The sequence below is a fragment of the Salmo trutta genome, chromosome 14, assembly GCF_901001165.1.
Source record: "Salmo trutta chromosome 14, fSalTru1.1, whole genome shotgun sequence".
NCBI classification, from domain to species: domain Eukaryota; kingdom Metazoa; phylum Chordata; class Actinopteri; order Salmoniformes; family Salmonidae; genus Salmo; species Salmo trutta.
Genome location: NC_042970.1, coordinates 60,153,964 through 60,177,408, shown reverse-complemented (window position 1 = coordinate 60,177,408; position 23,445 = coordinate 60,153,964). Strand labels below are relative to the sequence as shown.

At 42.4% G+C, this 23,445-nt stretch overlaps 1 protein-coding gene across 2 annotated transcripts; it reads right to left on the bottom strand.

Annotated features, from left to right (window-relative positions):
- On the bottom strand, positions 1–21,794 carry LOC115208505 (REST corepressor 3). Of its 2 annotated transcripts, none has more exons than XM_029776618.1 (12): positions 21,511–21,794; positions 21,337–21,393; positions 20,866–20,943; positions 20,705–20,757; positions 20,135–20,296; positions 19,707–19,831; positions 19,544–19,622; positions 13,132–13,353; positions 7,887–7,964; positions 6,224–6,281; positions 6,052–6,119; positions 1–1,278 (listed from the first exon to the last, which is right to left on the bottom strand). In XM_029776618.1, exons 1-12 carry the CDS (start codon positions 21,632–21,634, stop codon positions 907–909), a joined length of 1,476 nt encoding a protein of 491 aa, XP_029632478.1. In that variant the 5' UTR covers positions 21,635–21,794; the 3' UTR covers positions 1–906. The 2 variants fall into 2 exon arrangements, with proteins under 2 accessions (XP_029632478.1, XP_029632477.1); XM_029776617.1 differs by having other exon boundaries at positions 5,875–6,119; positions 21,511–21,791.
- Between the last annotated feature and the right edge of the window lie 1,651 nt (positions 21,795–23,445).

Genomic DNA, 23,445 nt, shown 5'->3' with positions numbered 1-23,445 from the left:
TTTTAGGTATGATCTTGACAGTTTAAAATTAAGCAAACAAATTATTACACACAACTGTACAGAAGTCAAACATTTTGTTCTTCAATATATCTTAAATGAAAATCATTGAAACATATCAAATTCCTGAAAATGTGGCTCACTGACTACAACAATCGATTCACTGACATTGACTTCCTCGTAGCTTAATATTACATTAAACAAGTTCATTTTATTAACCGGTTCATCATTTTTTTCAATCAGTTTCTTCCAGTTTAGATCAATTCAATCACGTAAATACAGTTGGCCTAGAAGCGTAAGAGCACTTACACAATGGTTATTATTATACTGGACGGTCTAGAGTCCATAGCACCGAGTAGAAAAATAAATAATGCTTATATAAAAGATAAGTCTATATTCGCTCAAAGAACAAATACGCATTACAGCAAATCAAACAATTGAACTGAAATATGGCAACGCCACCTGTTCATTAGTAGTGGTGTATTGTCCATTATAGTGTCTTCAATATACCTTGTTTATATACCACTTGCAAATTTTGCCAGTTTGTAAAATATACATTAACCAGAAGCCAAGAACACTTTCAAACAGGACCAATACTTCTAGTAAATCTTTAACATCACCAATACATAACATCTAAGCAAGTCCATCCAAAGATGAGTGAATAAAAAAAACTATGTGATTTCAAATAAATAAAACGAAGACCTAACCTAATATACATAAACTTTAAAAACTTCACAACGGCTTTACGTTTCTCATTAATATACATCATCTCCTCATAAACAACCAACGATTGACGACTTTCAGGAACACAACGGATCATTGTCAAGAAAAATACAAGGAAACAAACGTCCAAGTAAAAAAAAAACGACCACCAACTTTTCCGTTTTCTTCCTTCGCCATTGCACACACTTAGTGCAGCGAGGAGGACGGCGTCTCCGATGGGATGCCCACCAGGGTGGGGGGCGGCTGGCTGGAGCCTGGGCACCCTGTGGAGGTGGGGGCTGAGGTCGGGGCAAGCGGCCGGGGATTGAGGCGCGGGGGCGGGGGGTTGGAGGGCCGGATGAGTGGGGGGGGCTGGTTGAGTGCGGGCCGGGGCTGTAGGAAGCGGGCCTGCTGCTGGAGAGGGGGTGGCTGCCTGTGGAGGGCCGGGGTGGCCGGCAGGGAGGGCCGTAGGAGCGGGGGCGGCTGGTTGAGCGAGGTTGCCGACGATGTCACCAGGGTTTGGAAAGTTGAAGAGGAAGTGGCAGCGGGAGAAGGGCCTGACGAGGGGGTCACCTGGCCCTGGAAGAGAGAGGCGTGAGTTGGGATTTCAGACCAAAACACAGATGGGCAATACATTACAGCATACAGTGCATTCGGAAAGTATTCAGACCCCTTGACTTTTTACACATTAGCTGTGTTCGAATGCTCATACTAACCGCACTATTTGTGACGTGAATTGAGTATATAGTATGCTTATTGGTCATAGTATGGGTATAGTTAGTATGCCAAAAGTTGCCGGATGTCGTACTAAATTCGCCAAAATATGAAGTATACACAAAATATGAAGAGGACACTATTTCCGTACTTTAGGGCCCATAATGCAATTCTTCAGGAAATGGCCGTGGCTTCACATCATTTCCAGATTTGAAGGAAATGGCAGAAAATATGCAGTCGAAGTACAACGAGAGCGGATACATATTCATTGCTTTAACTAATTATGACAAATGATAAGAAAATATTGAGCAATGTAATAAAGTAATGACTTTTCAAATAAGTTACCTTACCCTTTATATTGGCTGGCAATTTGTTAGGTAAGCTGTCCTTACGAACCACATAGCTTATCATTACAACAGTATGTACGGGTATGCTGTTAGGTAGCTACCTAACGTTAGTTGGCTACTTATACATCAAACTTTCCAGTATATTAACTATAGGCTATCTAACTATAACTACCGAACGTCTATTGACTTGATTATTACCGTCATGCTTAGCTGGACATTCGGGTGCTTTCGTAAATTCGCTCTGGCTATCTACTCCGATTTCAGAGCACTCTCGTCTGAGTGTACCAGAGTGCAGAATAATGAATTTACGAGCGCTCAACACCCATTGAATATGGCCGGTGTCAGTAAATGTCGGCAAAAAAGCGCAATTAAATTGTTGCCAGCAGCACAGTTAGTCACCAATGCTCTGGATAACATGCTAGTTTGCCGATGACACAACAGTGGTAGGCCTGATCACCAACAGCGATGAGACAGCCAATAGGGAGGTCAGAGTGATCAACGTGATCAAGACAAAGGAGATGATTGTGGACTACAGGAAAAGGAGGACCGAGCACGCCCCCATTCTCATCAACGGGGCTGTAGTGGAGCAGGTTGAGAGCTTCAAGTTCCTTGGTGTCCACATCACCAACAAACTATCATGGTCCAAGCACACCAAGACAGTCGTGAAGAGGGCACGACAAAGCTGATTCCCACTCATGAGACTGAAAAGATTTGGCATGGGTCCTCAGATCCTCAAAAGGTTCTACAGCTGCACCATCGAGAGCATCCTGACTGGTCGCATCACCGCCTGGTATGGCAACTGCTCGGCCTCTTACTGCAAGGCATTACAGAGGGTAGTGCGTACGGCCCAGTACATCACTGGGGCCAAGCTTCCTGCCATCCAGGACCTCTATATCAGCCGGTGTTAGAGGAACGCCCTAAAAATTCTACCTACATGTACATATTACCTCAACTAACCCTGCACATTGACTCTGTACTGGTACCCCCTGTATATAGCCTCGCTTGTTATTTTACTGCTGCTGTTTAAATTATGTTACTTTTATTTTCTACTTATCTATTTTTTACTTAACATTTATTTGTATTTTTTTCTTAATTTCTTAAAGCATTGCTGTTTAAGGACTTGTAAGTAAGCATTTCACGGTAAGGTATACACCTGTTGTTTTCAGCGCATGTGACAAATACAATTTGATTTGATTTGAAACTGCCTAACCAGCTCTGCTAGGGTGAGTAAAATGGTCAGAGTGGTCTCATTTGTGTCTGGAAGTAGCTAGCAAGCAATTGTTTTATTTTAAACTTTATTTAACTAGGCAAGTAAGTTAAGAACAAATTCTTATTTACAAGCTAGCCAACGTTAGCTATTCTAAAATGGATTAAATATATTTTTTCCCCCTCATCTATCTACGCACAATACCCATAATGACAAAGCGAAAAACGGGTCTCTAGGATGTTTTACAGAAATACTTTATTTACATAAGTATTCAGACCCTTTGCTATGAGAATCGAGATTGAGCTCAGGTGCATCCTGTTTCCATTGATCAGCCTTGAGATGTTTTTACAACTTGATTGATGTCCACCTGTGGTAAATTCAACTGATTGATCATGATTTGGAAATGCGCACACACACCTGTCTATATAAGGTCCCACAGTTAACAGTGCATGTCAGAGGAAAAACCAAGCCATGAGGTCGAAAGAATTGTCCGTAGAGCTCCGAGACAGGATTGTGTCTAGGCACAGATCTAGGGAAGGGTACACAAACATTTCTGCAGCATTAAAGGTCCCCAAGAACACAGTGGCCTCATCATTCTTAAATGGAAGATGTTTGGAACCACCAAGACGCTTCCTAGAGCTGGCTGGCCGGCCAAACTGAGCAATCGTGGGGGAAGGGAGGGAGGTGACCAAGTACCCCATGGTCACTCTGACAGAGCTTCAGAGTTCCTCTGTGGAGATGGGAGAACCTTCCAGAAGGACAACCATCTCTGCAGCACTTCACAAATCAGGCCTTTATGGTAGAGTGGCCAGACGGAAGCCACTCCTCAGTAAAAGGCACATGACAGCTCCCTTGGAATTTTCCAAAAAGGCACCTAGAGGACTCTGACCATGAGAAATGAGATTCTCTGGTCTAATGAAACCAAGATTAAACTCTTTGGCCTGAATGCCAAGCGCCATGTCTGGAGGAAACCTGGCACCATGCCTATGGTGAAGCATGGTGGCAGCATCATGCTGTGGGGATGTTTTTCAGCACCAAGGAATGGGAAACTAGTCAGGATCGAGGGAAAGATGAACGGAGCAAAGTACAGCGAGATCCTTGATGAAAACCTGCTCCAGAGCGCTGAGGACCTCAGTCTGGGGCGAAGTTTCACCTTCCAACAGGACAAAGACCTAAGCACACAGCCAAGACAATGCAGGAGTTGCTTTGGGACAAGTCTCTGGATGTCCTTGAGTGGCCCAGCCATAGCCCGGACTTGAACCCGATCGAACATCTCTGGAGAGACCTGAAAATAGCTGAGCAGGAACGCTCCCCATCCAACCTGACAGAGCTTGAGAGGATCTGCAGAGAACAATGGGAGAAACTCCCCAAATACAGGTGTGCCAAGCTTGTAGCGTCATACCCAAGAAGACTCAAGGCTGTAATTGCTACCAAAGGTGCTTCAACAAAGTACTGAGTAAAGGGTCTGAATACTTATGTAAATGTGATATGTTTTTTATTTTTAATAAATTAGCAAACATTCCTAAACCTGTTTTTGATTTGTCATTATGGGCTATTGTGTGTAGATTGAGGGGGAAAAAAACTATTTAATTGATTTTAGAATAAGGCTGTAACGTAACAAAATATGGAAAAAGTACAGTAGCTCTCCAGAAGGGATAGCCACTTGACTGGTCTTGACATTGAATGACATGTTGGAATACCAGATTTAAGATCAGTTTAACAAATGTCATTAGCAGTCAAAACAGATATCAGGTTATGAAAATAAGCCTGGCACCTGTTCTATTGTGTTTCCTACTTAGCTAATTGACAACGTAGCCATAAAGGCATATACACTATCTATACAAAACTATGTGGACACCCCTTCAAATTAGTTGATTCGGCTATTTCAGCCACACCGTTGCTGACAGGTGTATAAAATCGAGCACACAGCCATGGAGGAGGAATAATGGTCTGGGGCTGTTTTTCCATGGTTCGGGCTAAGCCTCTTAGTTCCAGTGAAGGGAAATCTTAATGCTACAGCATACAATGACATTCTACAAGATTCTGTGCTTCCAACTTTGTAGCAACAGTTTGGGGAAGGCCCTTTCCTGTTTCAGAATGACAATGCCCCCATGCACAAAGCGAGGTCCATACCGAAATGGTTTGTCGAGATCGGTGTGGAAGAACTTGACTGGCCTGCACAGAGCCCTGACCTCATCCCCATCGAACACCTTTGGGATGAATTGGAAAGCCAACTGTGAGCCATGCCTAATCGCCCAACATCAGAGCCCGACCTCACTAATGCTCTTTTGACTGAATGGAAGCAAATCCCCGCAGCAATGTTCCAACATCTAGTGGAAAGCCTTCCCAGAAAAGTGGAGGCTGTTATAACTCCATATCAATGCCCATGATTTTGGAATGAGATGTTCGATGAGTAGTTGTCCATACTTTTGGTCATGTAGTGTATTCGTTTAAAATATATTAGTATTACATTATTTTCAATACTGTATAGTAAGGTCATCTACAACTGCTTATGATATGTTAAATAATACTTAAAGCTACACGTCATGCAAGGAGTAAAAGACCATTCGTTGACATCAACCACATTCAGATATTTCTTCAAGTTATCAAGTCAATGGTAAATTTGTAGAATAATAAATTGTGTGTATTATACACATGCGTATTGGAAATGTAGTTTTTTTTTTGCATTTTGCCCCCCCCCCCCAGGGTTGGAATGTCCAGATGCAACTAACATTGTAATAATTATGTTATGTTAGAAATGTTCGAAATTTGTTGGAGTAAAAACCTGCATGCAGAGGGGGCTTGTGGGAGGCCAACTCCCATAGCAAACTATAACGAAATCACAGAAGGGGTTTATGGGAAGGTTAATTTTTTTGGTTTTAGGGGAATAAAGGAACGCTCCACCACCTCCTCCTCCTCTTCGTCCGTACTCTTCCCAGAAGGGGTGTTGGAGCTGTTCTTCCCCTCCTCGCCAGAGGTGGCAGTGTCACCGTTGGGGGTGCCAGTTCCCTGCTCCGCCTCCCACTCCTGCAGCACCTCCTCCAGGTTAAAACGGCGGCGGTAGTTCACAAAGAAGTTCTTTACCTGCCCTACTGTCTTATTACCGATAACGTCGGCAATGGCCTGGAAGTCTTTCCCGTACTTCCGGACACCTGTAGAAACAACAAATATTCTGAAATTGCACGAGGTAAACAGACTGGCGGGCCATGGACAAGAACATGAGCCGACAACAAACCCACAAAGAACGTAGGTTTACCTTGAACTGCCAGAAGCTGTTCATCTGTTGTCCAGCGAGCATTAACTTTTTGGTTGCACTAGAACAGACAAAGAACACCTGATATTATACACTGAACAAAAACATAAATGTAACAATTTCAAAGATTTTACTGAGTTACAGTTCCTAAGGATATCAGGACATTTAAATTAATTAATTAGGGCCTAATCTATGAATTTCACATGACTGGGAATACAGACATCTGTTGGTCTCAGATACCTTAAAAATAAAAGTAGGGGCTTGGATCAGAAAACCAGTCAGTATCGGGTGTGACCACCATTTGCCTCATGCAGCGCAACATCTCCGCATATAGTTGATCAGACTGTTGATTGTGGCCTGTGGAATGTTGTCCCACTCCTCTTCGATGGCTGTGTGAAGTTGCTGGATGTTGGCGGGAACTGGAACATGCTGTCGTGGGTGACATGTCTGGTGAGTATGCAGGTCATGGAAGAACTGGGCCATTTTCAGCTTCCAGGAATTGTTTACAGATCTTTGCGACATCTTTGCGTGCATTATTCTGAAACATGAGGTGATAGTGGCAGATGAATGGCAAGACAATGGGCCTCAGGATCTCTTCACGGTATCTCTGTGCATTCAAATGGCCATAGATAAAATGCAATTGTCCGTAGCTTATGCCTGCCCTTAACATAACCCCCCCCCCCCCCCCCCCCCCCCACCATGGGGCGATGTTCACAACGTTGACATCAGCAAACAGCTCGCCCACATGACGCCAAATATGCTATCTGCCATCTGCCCGGTACAGATGAAACTGGGATTCATCCGTGAAGAGCACACATCTTCAGTGTTCCAGCCGCAATCGAAGGTGAGTATTTCCCCACTGAAGTCAGTTACGATGCCAAACTGCAGTCAGGTCAAGACCCTGGTGTGGACGATGAGTTTCATCAGCTGTCCAGGTGGCTGGTCTTAGACATTTCCGCAGGTGAAGAAGCCGGATGTGGCGGTCCTGGCCTGGTGTGGTTACACAAGTCCGCGGTTGAGGCTGGTTGGACTTACTGTCAAATTCTATAAAACAACGTTGAAGGCCGCTTATGGTACAGAAATGAACATTAAATTACCTGGCAACAGCTCTGGTGGACATTCCTGCAGTCAGCATGCCAATTGCACACTACCTCAAAACTTGAGACACCTGTGGCATTGTGTTTTGTGACAACTGCACCTTTTGTCCCCAGCACAAGGTGCACCTGTGTAATTATCATGTTTAATAAGCTTCTTTATATGCCACACCTGTCAGGTGGATGGATTATCTTGGCAAAGGAGAAATGCTAACTAACAGGGATATAAACAAACATGTTCACACCATTTGAGAGCAAGAAGCTTTTCGTGAGTATGAACAATTTCTGGGAACTTTTATTTTAGATCATGAAACATGGGACCAACACTTTACTTGTTGCGTTTTATATATTTTTTCAGTGTAGAAGCTACGTGACAATACATGTCAAGTCAACAGGTCACTCACTTCATTTAAGTAATCATAATAAAGAAACATCCATAACTAATGACTTCATCTCTTTGGTAGCACTTCATTTGTAAGGTCTTAGTGATGTGAATGTCATGACAGCTTATGACCACTTATGTCACATTGCTAGGTCCCTTTCTCACTGAAATCTAAACATTTGGCACATACCTCCGGCAGCCTGAAGTCATCAATGCCCGCTTCCATCCTGTGTTTCAGACCACTGTTCAGTTGCTTTGCATTTTGAACCTGTGTGATAAATTCATAGTGCCTTCAGAAAGTACTCACATCCCACATTTTGTTGTGTTACAGCCTGAATTTAAAGTGGATTAAAATTGAGATTTCTTTGTCACTGGCCTACACACAATACCCCATAATGTCAAAGCGGAATTATGTTTTTGAAAATGTTTACAAATTATTAAAAAATTATTAAGTTGAGCTGTCTTGAGTCCAAGTATTCAACCCCTTATATGGCAAGCCTAAATAAGTTCAGGAGTAAAAATGTGCTTAACAAGTGACATAATAAGTTGCATGGAATCCCTGTGTGCAATAAGTGTTTAACATGTTTTTTGATGTTTATGTTCTACCTTATCTCTGTACCGTGATAGAAAAATGACATATTTACCTGATTTGTTGGATATTTCACAATTATTTACTTAACTAATACTGTAGTGAAGAGTTGTTTGAAGCTGGGGTTGGCAACTGATTAAATGATGGCTTGGTAAAAACCTACAGCTGGCATTCCATAGATGTGGTGTGTGTCACCGAGATAGAGATGTTCTGTTCCTCCAGGCTAAAGGCCTCCCTATTCCTAATTATCCTGGCATCTGGGAGAAAGCACCAGAGGCGGATGAACCCAAAGTGGCTTATGGTGCCCTACAATCTATATGGGAGGGGTGGAACCAAGCATTCTGGGTATCCGCTATATAAACTGTGCATTGTCTGTAAAGGGGAGGCTCTCAGCCTAACAGTCAAGAATGTTGGGTCGACGGTTTTATTATTGCAATAATTAATCGATATTAAATAAAGATGATTGTTTGAAGAAATTACCAAGTCTCTCTCAGTACTGAATTTCCACGACAGTACCCCACACATATACAATTATCTGTAAAGTCGTTCAGTCGAGCAGTGAATTTCAAACACAGATTCAACCACAAAGACCAGAGAGGTTTTCCAATGCCTCGCGAAGGTCACCTATTGGTACATAAAATAAATACAAATAAAAAGCAAACCTTGAATATCCCTTTGAGCATGGTTAAGTTATTAATTACACTTTGAATGGTGTATTAATACACTCAGTCACTACAAAGATGCAAGTGTTCTTCCTAACTCAGTTTCCAGAGAGGAAAGAAAACTTGAGGCCAATGATTTCACCATGGGTCCAATTGTGACTTTAAAACAGTTTGTTTAAATGGCTGTGATAGGAGAAAACTGCAGATGGATCAACAACATTGTAGTTACTCCACAATACTAACCTAAATGTCAGAGTGAGAAGGAAGCCTGTACAGAATTAGTTTCTCCAAAACATGCATCCTGTTTGCAATAGGCATTAAAATAAAACAGCAAAAAAAATTTACAAATTAACTTTGTCCTGAATACAAAGCGCTATGCTTGGAGCAAATCCAACACATCACTGAGTACCACACTTCATATTTTCAACCATGGTGGTGGCAGCATCATGTTTTGGGTATGGTTGTCATGTGCAAATACTTTTTTTTGGGGGGGGGGGGGGGGAATAAACAGAATAGAGCTAAGTCCTAGAGGAATGCAAAGTCCTAGAGGAAAACCTGGTTCAGTCAACTTTCCAACAGACACTGGAAGACAAATTCACCTTTTAGCAGATTAACAACCTAAAACACAAGGCCACATATACACTGGAGTTGCTTACCAAGATTATATTGAAAGATCCTGAGTGGTGTAGTTAGTTTACTTAAATCTATGGCAAAAATGTATAAAATAATGTGCAATCTACTGTAGGTGTGCAAAGCTCTTGGACTTACCCAGAAAGAGTCAGCTTTAAATCGCTGCCAAAGGTGATTAACATGTATTGACTCAGGAGGTTGAATACACGTATTCAAGATTGTTAGAATTTAACAAAAATACAAAAACTTTCTTCCACTTTGACATTAGTATTTTGTGTGAATCATTGACAAAAAAAATACAAATCCATTTGAAATCACACCTTGTAACACAAAATATGGAAAAAAGGCAAGTGGTGTGAATCCTTTTTGAAGGCACCGTACATATGCTTAGAACACAATGCACTAAATAGTGCTGATACACTACATGAATCAAAAGTATGTGGACACCTTCTCGTCGAACATCTCATTCCAAAATCATGGGCATTAATATGGAGTTGGTCCCCCTTTTCTGCTATAATAGCCTCCACTCGTCTGGGAAGGCTTTCCACTAGTGGTTGAAGCATTTCTGTGGTGATTTGCTTCCATTCAGCCACAAGAGCATTAATGGGCACTGATGTTGGCCGATTAGGCCAGGCATGCAGTCGGTGTTCCAACTCATCCTAAAGTTGTTTGATGGGCTCTATGCATGCCAGTCAATTGAGGCGATAGGTAGCCTAGTGGTTAGAGCGTTGGGCCAGTAACCGAAAGGTTGCTGGATCGAAATCCCCGAGCTGACAAGGTAAACATTTGTCGTTCGGCCCCTGAACAAGACAGTTAACCCACTGTTCCCCTGTAGGCTTTCATTGTAAATAAGAATTTGTTCTTAACTGACTTTACTAGCTAAATAAAAAAAATAGTTATTCCACACTGATCTTGACAAACCATTTCTGTATGGACCTCGCTTTGTGCAGGGGGGCGTTGTCATGCTGAAACAGGAATGGGCCTTCCCCAAACTGTTGCTACAAAGTTGGAAGCACAGAATCATCTAGAATGTAATTGTATGCTGTAGCGTTAAGATTTCCCTTCACTGGAACTAATGGGCCTAAAGCCCGAACCATGAAAAACAACCCCATTATTCCTCCACCAAACTTTAGTTGGCACTATGCATTGGGGCAGGTAGCTCCTGGAATAAGCCAAACCCAGATTCGTCCGTCGGACTTCAATGGTGAAGCGTGATTAATCACTCCAGAGAACACGTTTCCACTGCTCCAGAGACCAATGGCTGCGAGCTTTCCACCACTCCAGCCGACGCTTGGCATTGCGCATGGTGATCTTAGGCTTTTTTACATGCTACATGCTTCAGTGGTCACATTCTGTGAGCTTGTTTGGCCTACCATTTCGCAGCTGAGCCGTTGTTGCTCCTAGACGTTTCCACGTCACAATAACACTTAGTTGACGAGGGCAGCTCTAGCAGGGCAGAAATTTGATAAACTGACTTATTGGAAAGGTGGCATCCTATGACGGTGCCTCGTTGAAAGTTACTGAGCTCTTCGGTAAGGCCATTCTACTGTAAATGTTTTCCTATGGAGATTGCATAGCTGATTTTATACACCCGTCAGCAACAGATGTGTCTGAAATAGCCAAATCTACTAAATTGAAGGGGTGTCCACATACTTGTGTATAAATACAGTACCAGTCAAAAGTTTGGACACACCTACTCATTCATGGGTTTCTTTATTTGTACTATTTTCTACATTGTAGTTCAGTGAAAACATCACAATCACACCTTTTTTTAACTAGGCAAGTCAGTTGAGAACAAATTCTTATTTTCAATGACAGCCTAGGAACAGTGGGTTAACTGCCTTGTTCAGGAGCAGAACAACATATTTTTACCTTGTCAGCTCAGGGATTTGATCTTGCAACCTTTCAGTTACTAGTCCAATGCTCTAACCACTAGGCTACCTGCCGCCCAATTAAATATTTGGTGTATATATTGTACTATTAAATAACACATATGGAATCATGTAGTAAACAAAAAAGTGTTAAACTCAAAATATATTTTATATTTGAGATTCTTCGAAGTAGCGACCCTTTGCCTTGATGACAGATTTGCATACTCTTGGTATTCTATCAACCAGCTTCATGAGGAATGCTTTTCCAACCTGGAATGAATTTCAATTTACAGGTGTGCCTTGTTAAACGTTCATTTGTGGATTTTCTTTCCTTCTTAATGCGTTTGAGCCAATCAGTTGTGTTGTGACAAGGTAGGGGTGGTATATAAGTCGCTCTGGATAAGAGCGTCTGCTAAATGACTTAAATGTAAATGTAAAATATAGAAGATAGCCCTATTTGGTAAAAGACCAAGTCCATATTATGGCAAGAACAGCTCAAATAAGCAAAGAAACAACAGTCCATCATTACTTAAAGACATGAAGGTCAGAGGATAAGTTCATTAGAGTTACCAGCCTCAAATATTGCAGCCCAAATAAATGCTTCACACAGTTCAAGTAACAGATAAACATCAACAGAGGAGATTGTGTGAATCAGGCCTTCATGGTCAAATTTCTGCAAAGAAACCACTACTAAAGGACAACAATAACAAGAAGAGATTTTCTTGGGCCAAGAAACACGAGCAATTGACATTAGATCGGTGGATATCTGTCCTTTTTTAGTACAAATTTGAGATTTCTGGTTCCAACTGCAGTGTCTTTGTGAGATGCAGATTAGGTGAACAGATGATCTCTGCATGAAGCATGGAGGAGAGGAAATGTGATGGTGTTGGGGTGCTTTGCTGGTGACACTGTAGGTGATTTATTTAAAATTCAAGGCACACTTAACCAGCATGGCTACCACAGCATTCTGCAGCGATTCGCCATCCCATCTGGTTTGCGCTTAGTGGGACTATTATTTGTTTTTCAACAGGAGAATGACCCAAAACACACCTACAGGCTGTGTAGGGACAATTTGACCAAGGAGAGTGATGGAGTGCTGCATCAGATGGCCTCCACAATCAACCGACCTCAACCCAATTGAGATGGTTTGAGATGAGTTGGACCGCAGTGTGAAGGAAAAGCAGCCAACAAGTGCTCAGCATATGTGGGAACTCCTTCAAGACTGTTGGAAAAGCATTCCTCATGAAGCTGGTTGAGAGAATGCCAATAGTGTGCAACGCTGTCATCAAGGCAAAGTGTGGCTACTTTGAAGAATCTCAATATAAAATATATTTTATTTAGTTGTTACTACATGATTTCATATGTGTTTTTTCATAGTTGATGTCTTCACTATTGGTCTACAATGTAGAAAATAGTAAAAATAAAGAAAAACCCTTGAATGAGTAGGTCTGTCCAAACTTTTGACTGGTACTGTGTTTGTATATATATATATTTATTGTGTATTTATCTTTTACTTTCAGGATACAGCCAAAGATTCTCAAGCACTAAGGCGGCTCCTATAAGTCGCTCTGGATAAGAGCATCTGCTAAATGACTAAAATGTACTGTGAAAAAGCCTCAACTCAAGCACCTTGAGGACCCAGGTTGCCCTGCAATGAGACAAACCAGAATCCCCAAAGCTCACCTGTCTTTTGAGGCCCACAAGCTCCATGTCCAGCTGCCGAAGGACGGTGTTGGCAGCGCTGGAGCTGCACGACACTGCCACCACATCCTCCTGGGTCAGGTACATGCCCTTGGGCGGCCGGCACTTGGAACGCTGCGAGTGGTGCCGATGCATGAGCGTCAGGTGCTCCCGTCGGCCGAGCCCAATCTTGGAGGAGCTCAGGTGCTGGGGCTCCGTGTGGCTCTGGATAGGCGCGGGTACACTTTCTATTAGCTGTCATAATGTTAGTAACATCAATTGTGTCATTGTTAAGACATTATGGCACCTGGGAGCATGTTTTAAGAGGTTTAATAAAAACGAAACGCTGCACAATGCTGTTCATGCTCCCAGGTGATTATATAGATACGTTTTGACCCTTAGGTCTTTATCAGGCATCCATGAAAAATCCCCTGGGAGCATGAACAGCAGACTCAGCGATATGATGTTGCCACGAGCAGCACCACTGATATTCAGATGAGTGCAATGCAAGACTTTGCTCTCACAGTACAAGAGTATCTGCACATGTGCATGGTAGAGTCCTGCACAGCTACATTCTTTGGACCCGAACCCGCCCGCGCCGGCCACATCAATTCCGAGCCCCACCAGATATTATCTCCGCATCACGAACCACCAGCATAGAATTGTTCCAAGAGATGATCTGTGACCCTCCAAATAACATCAATTTATTTTACAAAAATCATGACCAGAGTATTACGTTTTTTCCCTTCCCTGCATGAAATAATTTGTCTGCATATCTATTCAACATTTGGATAAAAGGAAACCATGCCATGAATTATTCATAATGCGATGCAGCGCACATTGACAATTGAAATAGCTTTGGGGAAAAAAGCCTTCTAATTAACCTTCTGACCTAATTAAAGCCTATAGGCAGCATAAAAAACAATACCTTTACATTCAATATTGTTTAGATAATCAAATAGTTTAATTGAAAGAAACAATTCCCAGAATCGAATATGCTACAGGCTGCAAAAATAGGCTACATGTTTTTAGTAGGTTTAGACTTTATGTAGCTTGCGTATGGTCTAAATGAACAAAAGCCTGAATTAATGTAATAATTCATTGATAAATAACTGAATTATCATAAACAAATACCTGCTTGCACTTTTGCAGGCTGTGTATCCATCTACTGGGTTGTTGTCCTCCTTGTCCACAATGACTACAAAATCCTTCCAAATCCTTTCATTCACGGAGCACCTGTTTCCACCATGGTGTAATCCACCCTCATAACCTTTCTTTCCATTTCTCCTGTTACGTTAGCCATTTTTATGTGAGCTAGGAGTCAGGGAAAATAAACTTGGCAACGTATTGTTGTGTGGTGCAAGGAAACGTAAGCTCTGCATGTGAACAAATTAGGAACGTTTCAACACCACACAAATAATGGACAGTTCCCTGCTCCACTCTCGCTGTGTTGCTGCTACCCTAGGCTGTCTGGCTCACTGCTCACATAATGGAATTCGCAATAATTCAACAAGCTCCTGGGTTTGTAAAAGAAATCTTGAAATAAAACGTTTGACCTGCAATATAATTGTTCTGAACTGCGATCCGACCCACGGGTTGAAAGACTTTTCATTACACCTGCCAGCTGATTTTTTTTTATCAACAGTGGGTCACATGTCACATGTGCAACCAGAGGGAAAAAAACTCTAGACCACCTTTACTCCACACACAGAGATGCGTACAAAGCTCTCCCCCGCCCTTCACTTGGCAAATCTGACCATAATTCTATCCTCCCAATTCCTGCTTACAAGCAAAAATTAAAGCAGGAAGTACCAGTGACTCGCTCAATATGGAAGTGGTCAGATGAAACCGATGCTACGCTACTGGACTGTTTTGCTAGCACAGACTGGAATATGTTCTGGGATTCATCCAATGGCATCGAGTATACCACCTCAGTCATCGGCTTCATCAATAAGTGCATTGACGACGTCGTCCCCACAGTGACCGTACGTACATATCCCAACCAGAAGCCATGGATTACAGGCAACATCCACATCGAGCTAAAGGCTAGAGCTGCCGCTTTCAAGGAGCGGGACACTAATCCGGATGGCTATAAGAAATCCCACTATGCCCTCAGACGAACCATCAAACAAGCAATGCGTCAATACAGGATTAAGATTGAATCCTACTACACCGGCTCTGACGCTCGTCGGATGTGGCAGGGCTTGAAAACTATTATGAACGACAAAGTGAAACCCAGACGCGAGCTGCCCAGTGACACGAGCCTACCAGACGAGCTAAATGCCTTTTATGCTCGCTTCGAGGCAAGCAACACTGAAGCATGAATGAGAGCACCAGCTGTTCTGGATGACTGTGATAATGCTCTCAGTAGCCGATGTGAGCAAGACCTTTAAACAGGTCAACGTTCACAAAGCCGTGGGGCCAGATGGATTACCAGGACGTGTACAGTCGTGGCCAAAAGTTTTGAGAATGACACAAATATTAACTTTGACAAATTCTGCTGCCTCAGTTTGTATGATGGCAATTTGCAAATACTCCAGAATGTTATGAAGAGTCATCAGATGAATTGCAATTAATTGCAAAGTTCCTCTTTACCATGCAAATTAACTGAATCCCCAAAAAACATTTCCACTGCATTTCAGCCCTGCCACAAATGGACCAGCTGACATCATGTCAGTGATTCTCTCGTTAACACAGGTGTGAGTGTTGACGAGGACAAGGCTGGAGATCACTCTGTCATGCTGTTTGAGTTCGAATAACATACTGGAAGCTTCAAAAGGAGGGTGGTGCTTGGAATCATTGTTCTTCCTCTGTCAACCATGGTTACCTGCAAGGAAACACGTGCCGTCATCATTGCTTTGCACAAAAAGGGCTTCACAGGCAAGGATATGGCTGCCAGTAAGATTGCACCTAAATCAACCATTTATCAGATCATCAAGAACTTCAAGGAGAGCGGTTCAATTGTTGTGTCGAAGGCTTCAGGGTGCCCAAGAAAGTCCAGCAAGCGGCAGGACCGTCTCTTAAAGTTGATTCAGCTGCGGGATCGGGGCACCACCAGTACAGAGCTTGCTCAGGAATGTCAGCAGGCAGGTGTGAGTGCATCTGCACGCACAGTGAGACGAAGACTTTTGGAGGATGGCCTGGTGTCAAGAAGGGCAGCAAAGAAGCCACTTCTCTCCAGGAAAAACATCAGGGACAGACTGATATTCTGCAAAAGGTACAGGGATTTGACTGCTGAGGACTGGGGTAAAGTCATTTTCTCTGATGAATCCCCTTTCCGATTGTTTGGGGCATCCGGAAAAAAGCTTGTCCGGAGAAGACAAGGTGAGCGCTACCATCAGTCCTGTGTCATGCCAACAGTAAAGCATCCTGCGACCATTCATGTGTGGGGTTGCTTCTCAGCCAAGGGAGTGGGCTCACTCACAATTTTGCCTAAGAACACAGCCATGAATAAAGAATGGTACCAACACATCCTCCGAGAGCAACTTCTCCCAACCATCCAGGAACAGTTTGGTGACGAACAATGCCTTTTCCAGCATGATGGAGCACCTTGCCATAAGGCAAAAGTGATAACTAAGTGGCTCGGGGAACAAAACATCGATATTTGGGCCATGGCCAGGAAACTCCCCAGACCTTAAGCCCATTGAGAACTTGTGGTCAATCCTCAAGAGGTGGGTGGACAAATAAAAACCCATAAATTCTGACAAACTCCAAGCATTGATTATGCAAGAATGGGCTGCCATCAGTCAGGATGTGGCCCAGAAGTTAATTGACAGCATGCCAGGGCGGATTGCAGAGGTCTTGAAAAAGAAGGGTCAACACTGCAAATATTGACTCTTTGCATCAACTTAATGTAATTGTCAATAAAAGCCTTTGACACTTATGAAATGCTTGTAATTATACTTCACTATTCCATAGTAACATCTGACAAAAATATCTAAAGACACTGAAGCAGCAAACTTTTTGGAAATTAATATTTGTGTCATTCTCAAAACTTTTGGCCACGACTGTACTCAAAGCATGCGAGGACCAACTGTCTTCACTGACATTTTCAACCTCTCCCTGACTGAGTCTGTAATATCTACATGTTTCAAGCAGACCACCATAGTCCCTGTGCCCAAGGAAGCGAAGGTAACCTGCCTAAACGATTACCGCCCCATAGTACTCACGTCGGTAGCCATGAAGTGCTTTGAAAGGCTGGTCATGGCTCACATCAACAGCATCCTCCCGGATACCCTAGACCAATTCCAATTCGCATAACGCCCCAACAGATCCACAGATGACGCAATCTCAATCGCACTCCACACTGCCCTTTCCCACCTGGACAAAAGGAACACCTATGTAAGAATGCTGTTCATCGACTACAGCTCAGCGTTCAAGCGTTCAACACCATAGTGCCCACGAAGCTCATCACTAGCTTAGGGACCCTGGGACTAAACACCTCCCTCTGCAACTGGATCCTGCACTTCCTGAAGAGCCACCCCCAGGTGGTAAGGGTAGGCAACAACACATTTTCCACACTGATCCTCAACACTGGGGCCCCTCAGGGGTGTGTTCTTAGTCCCCTCCTGTACTGCCTGTTCACCCACGACTGTGTGAACAAACACGACTCCAGCTCCATCATTAAGTTTGCTGACGACAACAGTGGTAGGCCTGATCACCGACAGCGATGAGACAGCCTATAGGGAGGAGGTCAGAGAACTGGAAGTGTGGTGCCAGGACAACAACCTCTCCCTCAATGTGAGCAAGACAAAGGAGCTGATCATGGACTACAGGAAAAGGCAGGCCGAACTGGCCCCCATTAACATCAACGGGGCTGTAATGGAGCGGGTCGAGAGTTCCAAGTTCCTTTTAGTCCACATCACCAATGAACTATCACGGTCAAAACACACCAAGACAGTCATGAAGAGGGCACGACAAAACCTTTTCCCCCTTAGGAGACTGAAAAGATTAGGCATGGGTCCCCAGATCCTCGAAAAGTTCTACAGCTGCACCATTGTGAGCATCCTGACTGGTTGCATCACCGCCTGGTATGGCAGCTGCTCGGCATCTGACCATAAGGCGCTACAGAGGGTAGTGTGTACGGCCCAGTACATCACTGGGGCCAAGCTTCCTGCAATCCAGGACCTATATAATAGGCAGTGTCAGAGGAAACCCATAAAATTATCAGAGATTCCAGTCACCCAAGTCATAGACTGTTTTCTCTGCTCTCGCACGGCAAGCGGTACCGGAGCATGACGTCTCGGACCAAAAGGCTCCTTAACAGCTTCTACCCCCAAGCCATAAGACAGCTGAACAATTAATCAAATGGCCACCGGACTATTACATTGACCACCCCCCCCCCCATTTGTTTTATACACTGCTGCTACTCGCTGTTTATTATCTATGCATAATCACTTCTCCCCTACGTACATGTACAAATTACCTCTAACCTGTACCCCCACACACTGACTCGGGTACCGATATCCCCTGTATATAGCCTCGTTATTGTTATGTTATTGTGTTACTTTTAATTATTTTTTACTTGAGTTTATTTGGTAGATATTTTCTTAACTCTTCTTGAACTGCACTGTTGGTTCAGGGCTTGTAAGTAAGCATTTCACGGTAAGGTCTGCACTTGTTGTATTCGGCGTATGTGACGAATAAAGTTTGATTTGATATCCAACCCGATGCAGGACTCTAGTGCATGGGTGCGCTTCCCACTGCTACAATGTGATAGCTATGGAACCAAAACTATGTACAAGTTTAGCCTTGTGCTTCAAACGCTCTTAGTTGTTGCCGAAATCGACACCCTATGTTGCGGTTTACTTTATGCATCGCTTACTGTACCTTTTAAGTGTGACCTTTGTTACTAACCCATTAACTTGCCTGCGGATATTGTTACACTCGCTTTATCTAGCGGTCCTAGGCCTAGTTACATGGTCTGTAGCCTGAATGTGTGCATTTGTATTTGTCCAGATGGTGACGAAAATAAATGAATACAAAAAGGAAACCACAAACAAGCATGACTAAACTAATGATTTAAAACTAAATGAAAGGCCTTATGGCCACCAAACCAACTAGCCGCCTCACAGCTTTCAAGCTGGGACACTGACTGATGATCACCCTAATTGGCAGCACCTGATGTGCTTATCAAGCAGGCTCAACATCTGGACAAGGTTTCTGCTGCCCCCTGGGGGATGGAGTGTGGAAGTGTATCCTGGATAGTGTGTTTGTCTACTTTATGTCGTAACACAACTTCCCCTCACATCATAACACCTTGCATTTTATTTCACTATTTTCTTTGGCATCTGTCTACTCTACTACTCATTGTAAGTGAATGCTGGTCACTGATTAAAAACGCATCCGCTATTACTTTTTGATATATCCCAACTGCCATTCCATCAGTTTAAATTCTAAAGTTTAGATAACGTACCTCTTTTTTCGTCTCCTTAGTTGGGTCATAATCACTATCATTTGCTTCGATGGGGTTGGCCTCCTCCATTTCTTCATCACTAATGTCAAGAAAAGCCAATCATTCTTGGACTCCGAACACTTGGAATTTCACAGATAGTAGTAAGGCGAGCTACAAGTCTTACCTTTCATCTTGGGCGTTTCGGTTTGCCAGCTTTCTGGCCTGGCGGTCCATCAGGCTGGTTCTGGACCGGGTCTTCTTCCAGGAGTAGTAATACTTCACAAGACTGGATATGGATTTGTCTGGTAACTACAACAGATGAGAAAATGGTGCCAATCGACCGTTTATACTTACATTAAAGCCGGGATTCAATCAAAGGCGCATTGTCGACAAGCGCACTGCACTGTCGACAATGTGCCTTTTAAAGGCAATCACCCCAACGTTTGCAGAGATTGCATTCAAGGTGAATGCGGATGTTGGCTAAAGCGTAAATTACCTTAAAGTCAACTGCAATATTCATCCAGACTGCTTGTGTATGTTTGTATGAACAGTATACAGACACACATTAAAGTAAAAGATAAAAGCTACTGTATATTAATATATGTATGTTACCATTTGTTGAATCCTGTGGAAGCTTTTTCCGTGGAAGCTGAAGGCTTGTTCGAACAGCACCTTATCCTCCACGGTCCACTCGTCGGGGAAGGGGGTAAAGTTGGGAAGGTCTGCCAGGGACTTCTCGATGTTGTGCTTGTGCCAGAACAGCATGCCCAATGCCTGTGGGGGACAGCAATGAGTGGAATCCACTGAGAATGGACACCAGGCAGGTCTATGGGGCTTCACTGAGCCAGAAATGCTTAAGCAACAGAACTAGAATATATAGAGTAGGTATTCCCCTAAATAACATTTGAATATGTTATTTTTAAGCGTGTCGTGGTAGTTTATTAATACATTGTGGGTCAAATTTACTGAGCTTTCACACCGGTGTAAATTTTAGGCCTGTCCAGGGGCTTGGAAAATGTAATACAAATGTTAAAATTGGGAATATGCTTCAATAGCGTTGGAAATTCTGTTGAAAGTTTTTCATATGATTTTGAAAAATAAGGTGGATTCTCTGCATTGGTGAAAAAGCTTAGTAACTGTGGCCCTATGTACTTGTCTAATAATCCTAAAAAGCAGACATACCTGCTCAACATTATATCCATGCTTCTCTTTTGCAATGGCAATATATTCATCCACTGTGGGGAAAAATCATAGTTTAATTAAACTACTTGTAAATATTTTAGTAAAATCAACTTTTGGCTGTCTTTAGAAATAAGATGCTTGTGAAAACCAAACTGACTTACATTTTGGGTCGACAATGGTGTGATATGGAGACCACACCAACATTCCCCCACTATCTTTATCACTGTACTTGGTAGAACCTACAGAAAAATATATAACACATCATTTAAAAAAAACACATAATTTTCATATAGTGATATTTAATGTCATTTTAACTGCCTAATTAAAGCAATTACATGCAGGACTAAAGATTCTGCTTTATTGTTGTTAAAATATTGTTTAGATAGCAACAAAAAGCCAATTCAGTTGAAGGAAACCAATAGTAGCCTCGGAATAGAAATGTGTTTCAAAACGCTTCTATAAACCAAACATATTTCAATGGGCCCATAATTCTCTACACATCTGGCTGAATTCAGAAATAAAAGATTGCTGACTATGGGTTGTAAAGTAAGAAGATGAATGTAAATATACTATCATAACCTATACCGAGGCTACCACCAGAATACAGTCAGGTAGATCAAGCATAACCTTACCATGATCAAATTCGGGTATATTGGCTTGATAATCGGATCCCACACGCATTCCGACATCTGCAATAAGGAAAAATGTGTATAGCACATTAATAGACAATTTTTTTTCTTCAGTTTTTCGCGTTCAAAATAATACATGTACAGTGTGACATGCAAACGGGGTGTTCGAGGCTATACCGTGCTCGTCGTCACTGCCACTCTCATCAGAAAAATGTCCATTCGATGCATTTGAAGGGTTTTTTGTTCCGTTTGAGCGTCCCTTTCCTAGATACTCCGACCCTTTATCCATCATTCCAGGCATTTTTTCGTATCTTTGTGCGTTCTCCTTAGGAGAATACCTAAAAAAAACATGCAATGTATATTTTTTCACAGCCTGTCTTTTTCAATAACTCCCACAGCTACGCAGCTGTGACACTGTGCCACAGTCCAGTATTACTCCACATTGTTTTGTATATTACGGTTTAACGCAGATATATACAACAATATTTTTCAAGCCTGTTCCAGAGTCTGATATTGGTTGTTTTTAGTGTAATTCACGGCTTGTATCTGTTCAGACATGCAGCAATTGAATATTCAAAATCAGAAGGAACTAATTCGTCTAGCGGAAGGACTTTTACGCACTTGGTTATATGAAGCCAAACTGCGGCTCTGCGTGCGCCGGTGAAAATGGAGTTGTTTACAGTCACACTCCGTAGACGAATAGGCTACAACAAGAATATCATTTGTTACAATTTATTACACATAATATAGGCTACGTCTGTTTTGGATACATTGGATTTTGTAAAGCCAATATAGAACCGGATGCTCTTATTTAAAGCCTTTATTCACAGAAGCGTCTACACAGCTTTTCAGCATTTCAACGTAGGCTATTTTTTACTTAAATGTTATGCAAATATAAACAACTCTACGTCTGCAACGATGGCCCATAGTCGGCGAATGAGAAGTAGAGGAATATAGCCAAACTGTACAAAATAAAATGCGAAATAAAATAACCAGTCGTTTGGGTAGCCTCTTTTTATTCTGAATATTGTCCTTGGTTTGCCAGCAGATGGAGACAAAAGACCACTAACCTATTTCGAGAGATCCCACTATTAATGAATTGTTTATTTGATTTTCGAATGTAAGTTATTTACTGTTTACTAGGCCTATGTAACCTACTTATGTCTGTGTGAGTGATGAGCGGTGAATTTGAGAGAGTTTGGAGATGGTTTTGACCATTTGGGTATCCAAAATGGGTATAAGGGCCTAATTAACTGAACATGTCAGTAGGCTATGTCTCTCAATCCACATTGGTAGACCTCATTCCATTATCATCTGCCCAGTCTATAAACTAAACTATGGATGCAATTGTTGGTATTAAACACAAAGCCCTTTAGATGGTCAATGAAGATAGACCCCAGCAGTTTAACATGAAGGAGGCAAGCTGGATATGAATAAAGATAAGTATATGGCTAAAGAAATGTCTATTTTTGTTCAACTTATTATGCAGGCCACTGTAGTGTACCACATATGAGCTGCATTTCTGTACAAAACAGTCTTGCTTACATGTACTTTCCTGTAATGTAGGCTTACATCTATTCAATGGCAAAAACATTTAAAAAAAAAATTGTGGGGGGGGTAAGTGCACTATACCACCCTTGCCATAAGGGTGCAGACCTCTTAGCAGAGGTCATAGTACAATTACATAAAGAGAAACTGTTTACCCAAGATCAGGGGTCTTTTGCCACATAAGATCATTTATGTAATTTCGTCACTATGCTACAACTCTCTTCAATCTGAATAAGCCCTATAGAACAAGATAATCGATGGTGCCATTTTGAACTCGGCGGGAAACCACTATCTGCAACTATCCTCTCTCTCTGTCTCTCTTTGAGTAACTGATTACATGTTACCAGCAAAAAATATTGGAATTAGATTACAGATACTTTTTTAAATTCAGGAACTACTTTTAAATTCAGAAAGGATGTTTGTGGGAGAAAAAAAAACCACTAACACCTTTGTTGTCTCAATGACATTCAAGGCAGTATTGGAAAACGTTTTTAAGCTTGTTCCACCTTAGCAAGTCTGACCACAAGTCAACGACCACTATGATGACACACCAAATGAGTTTGA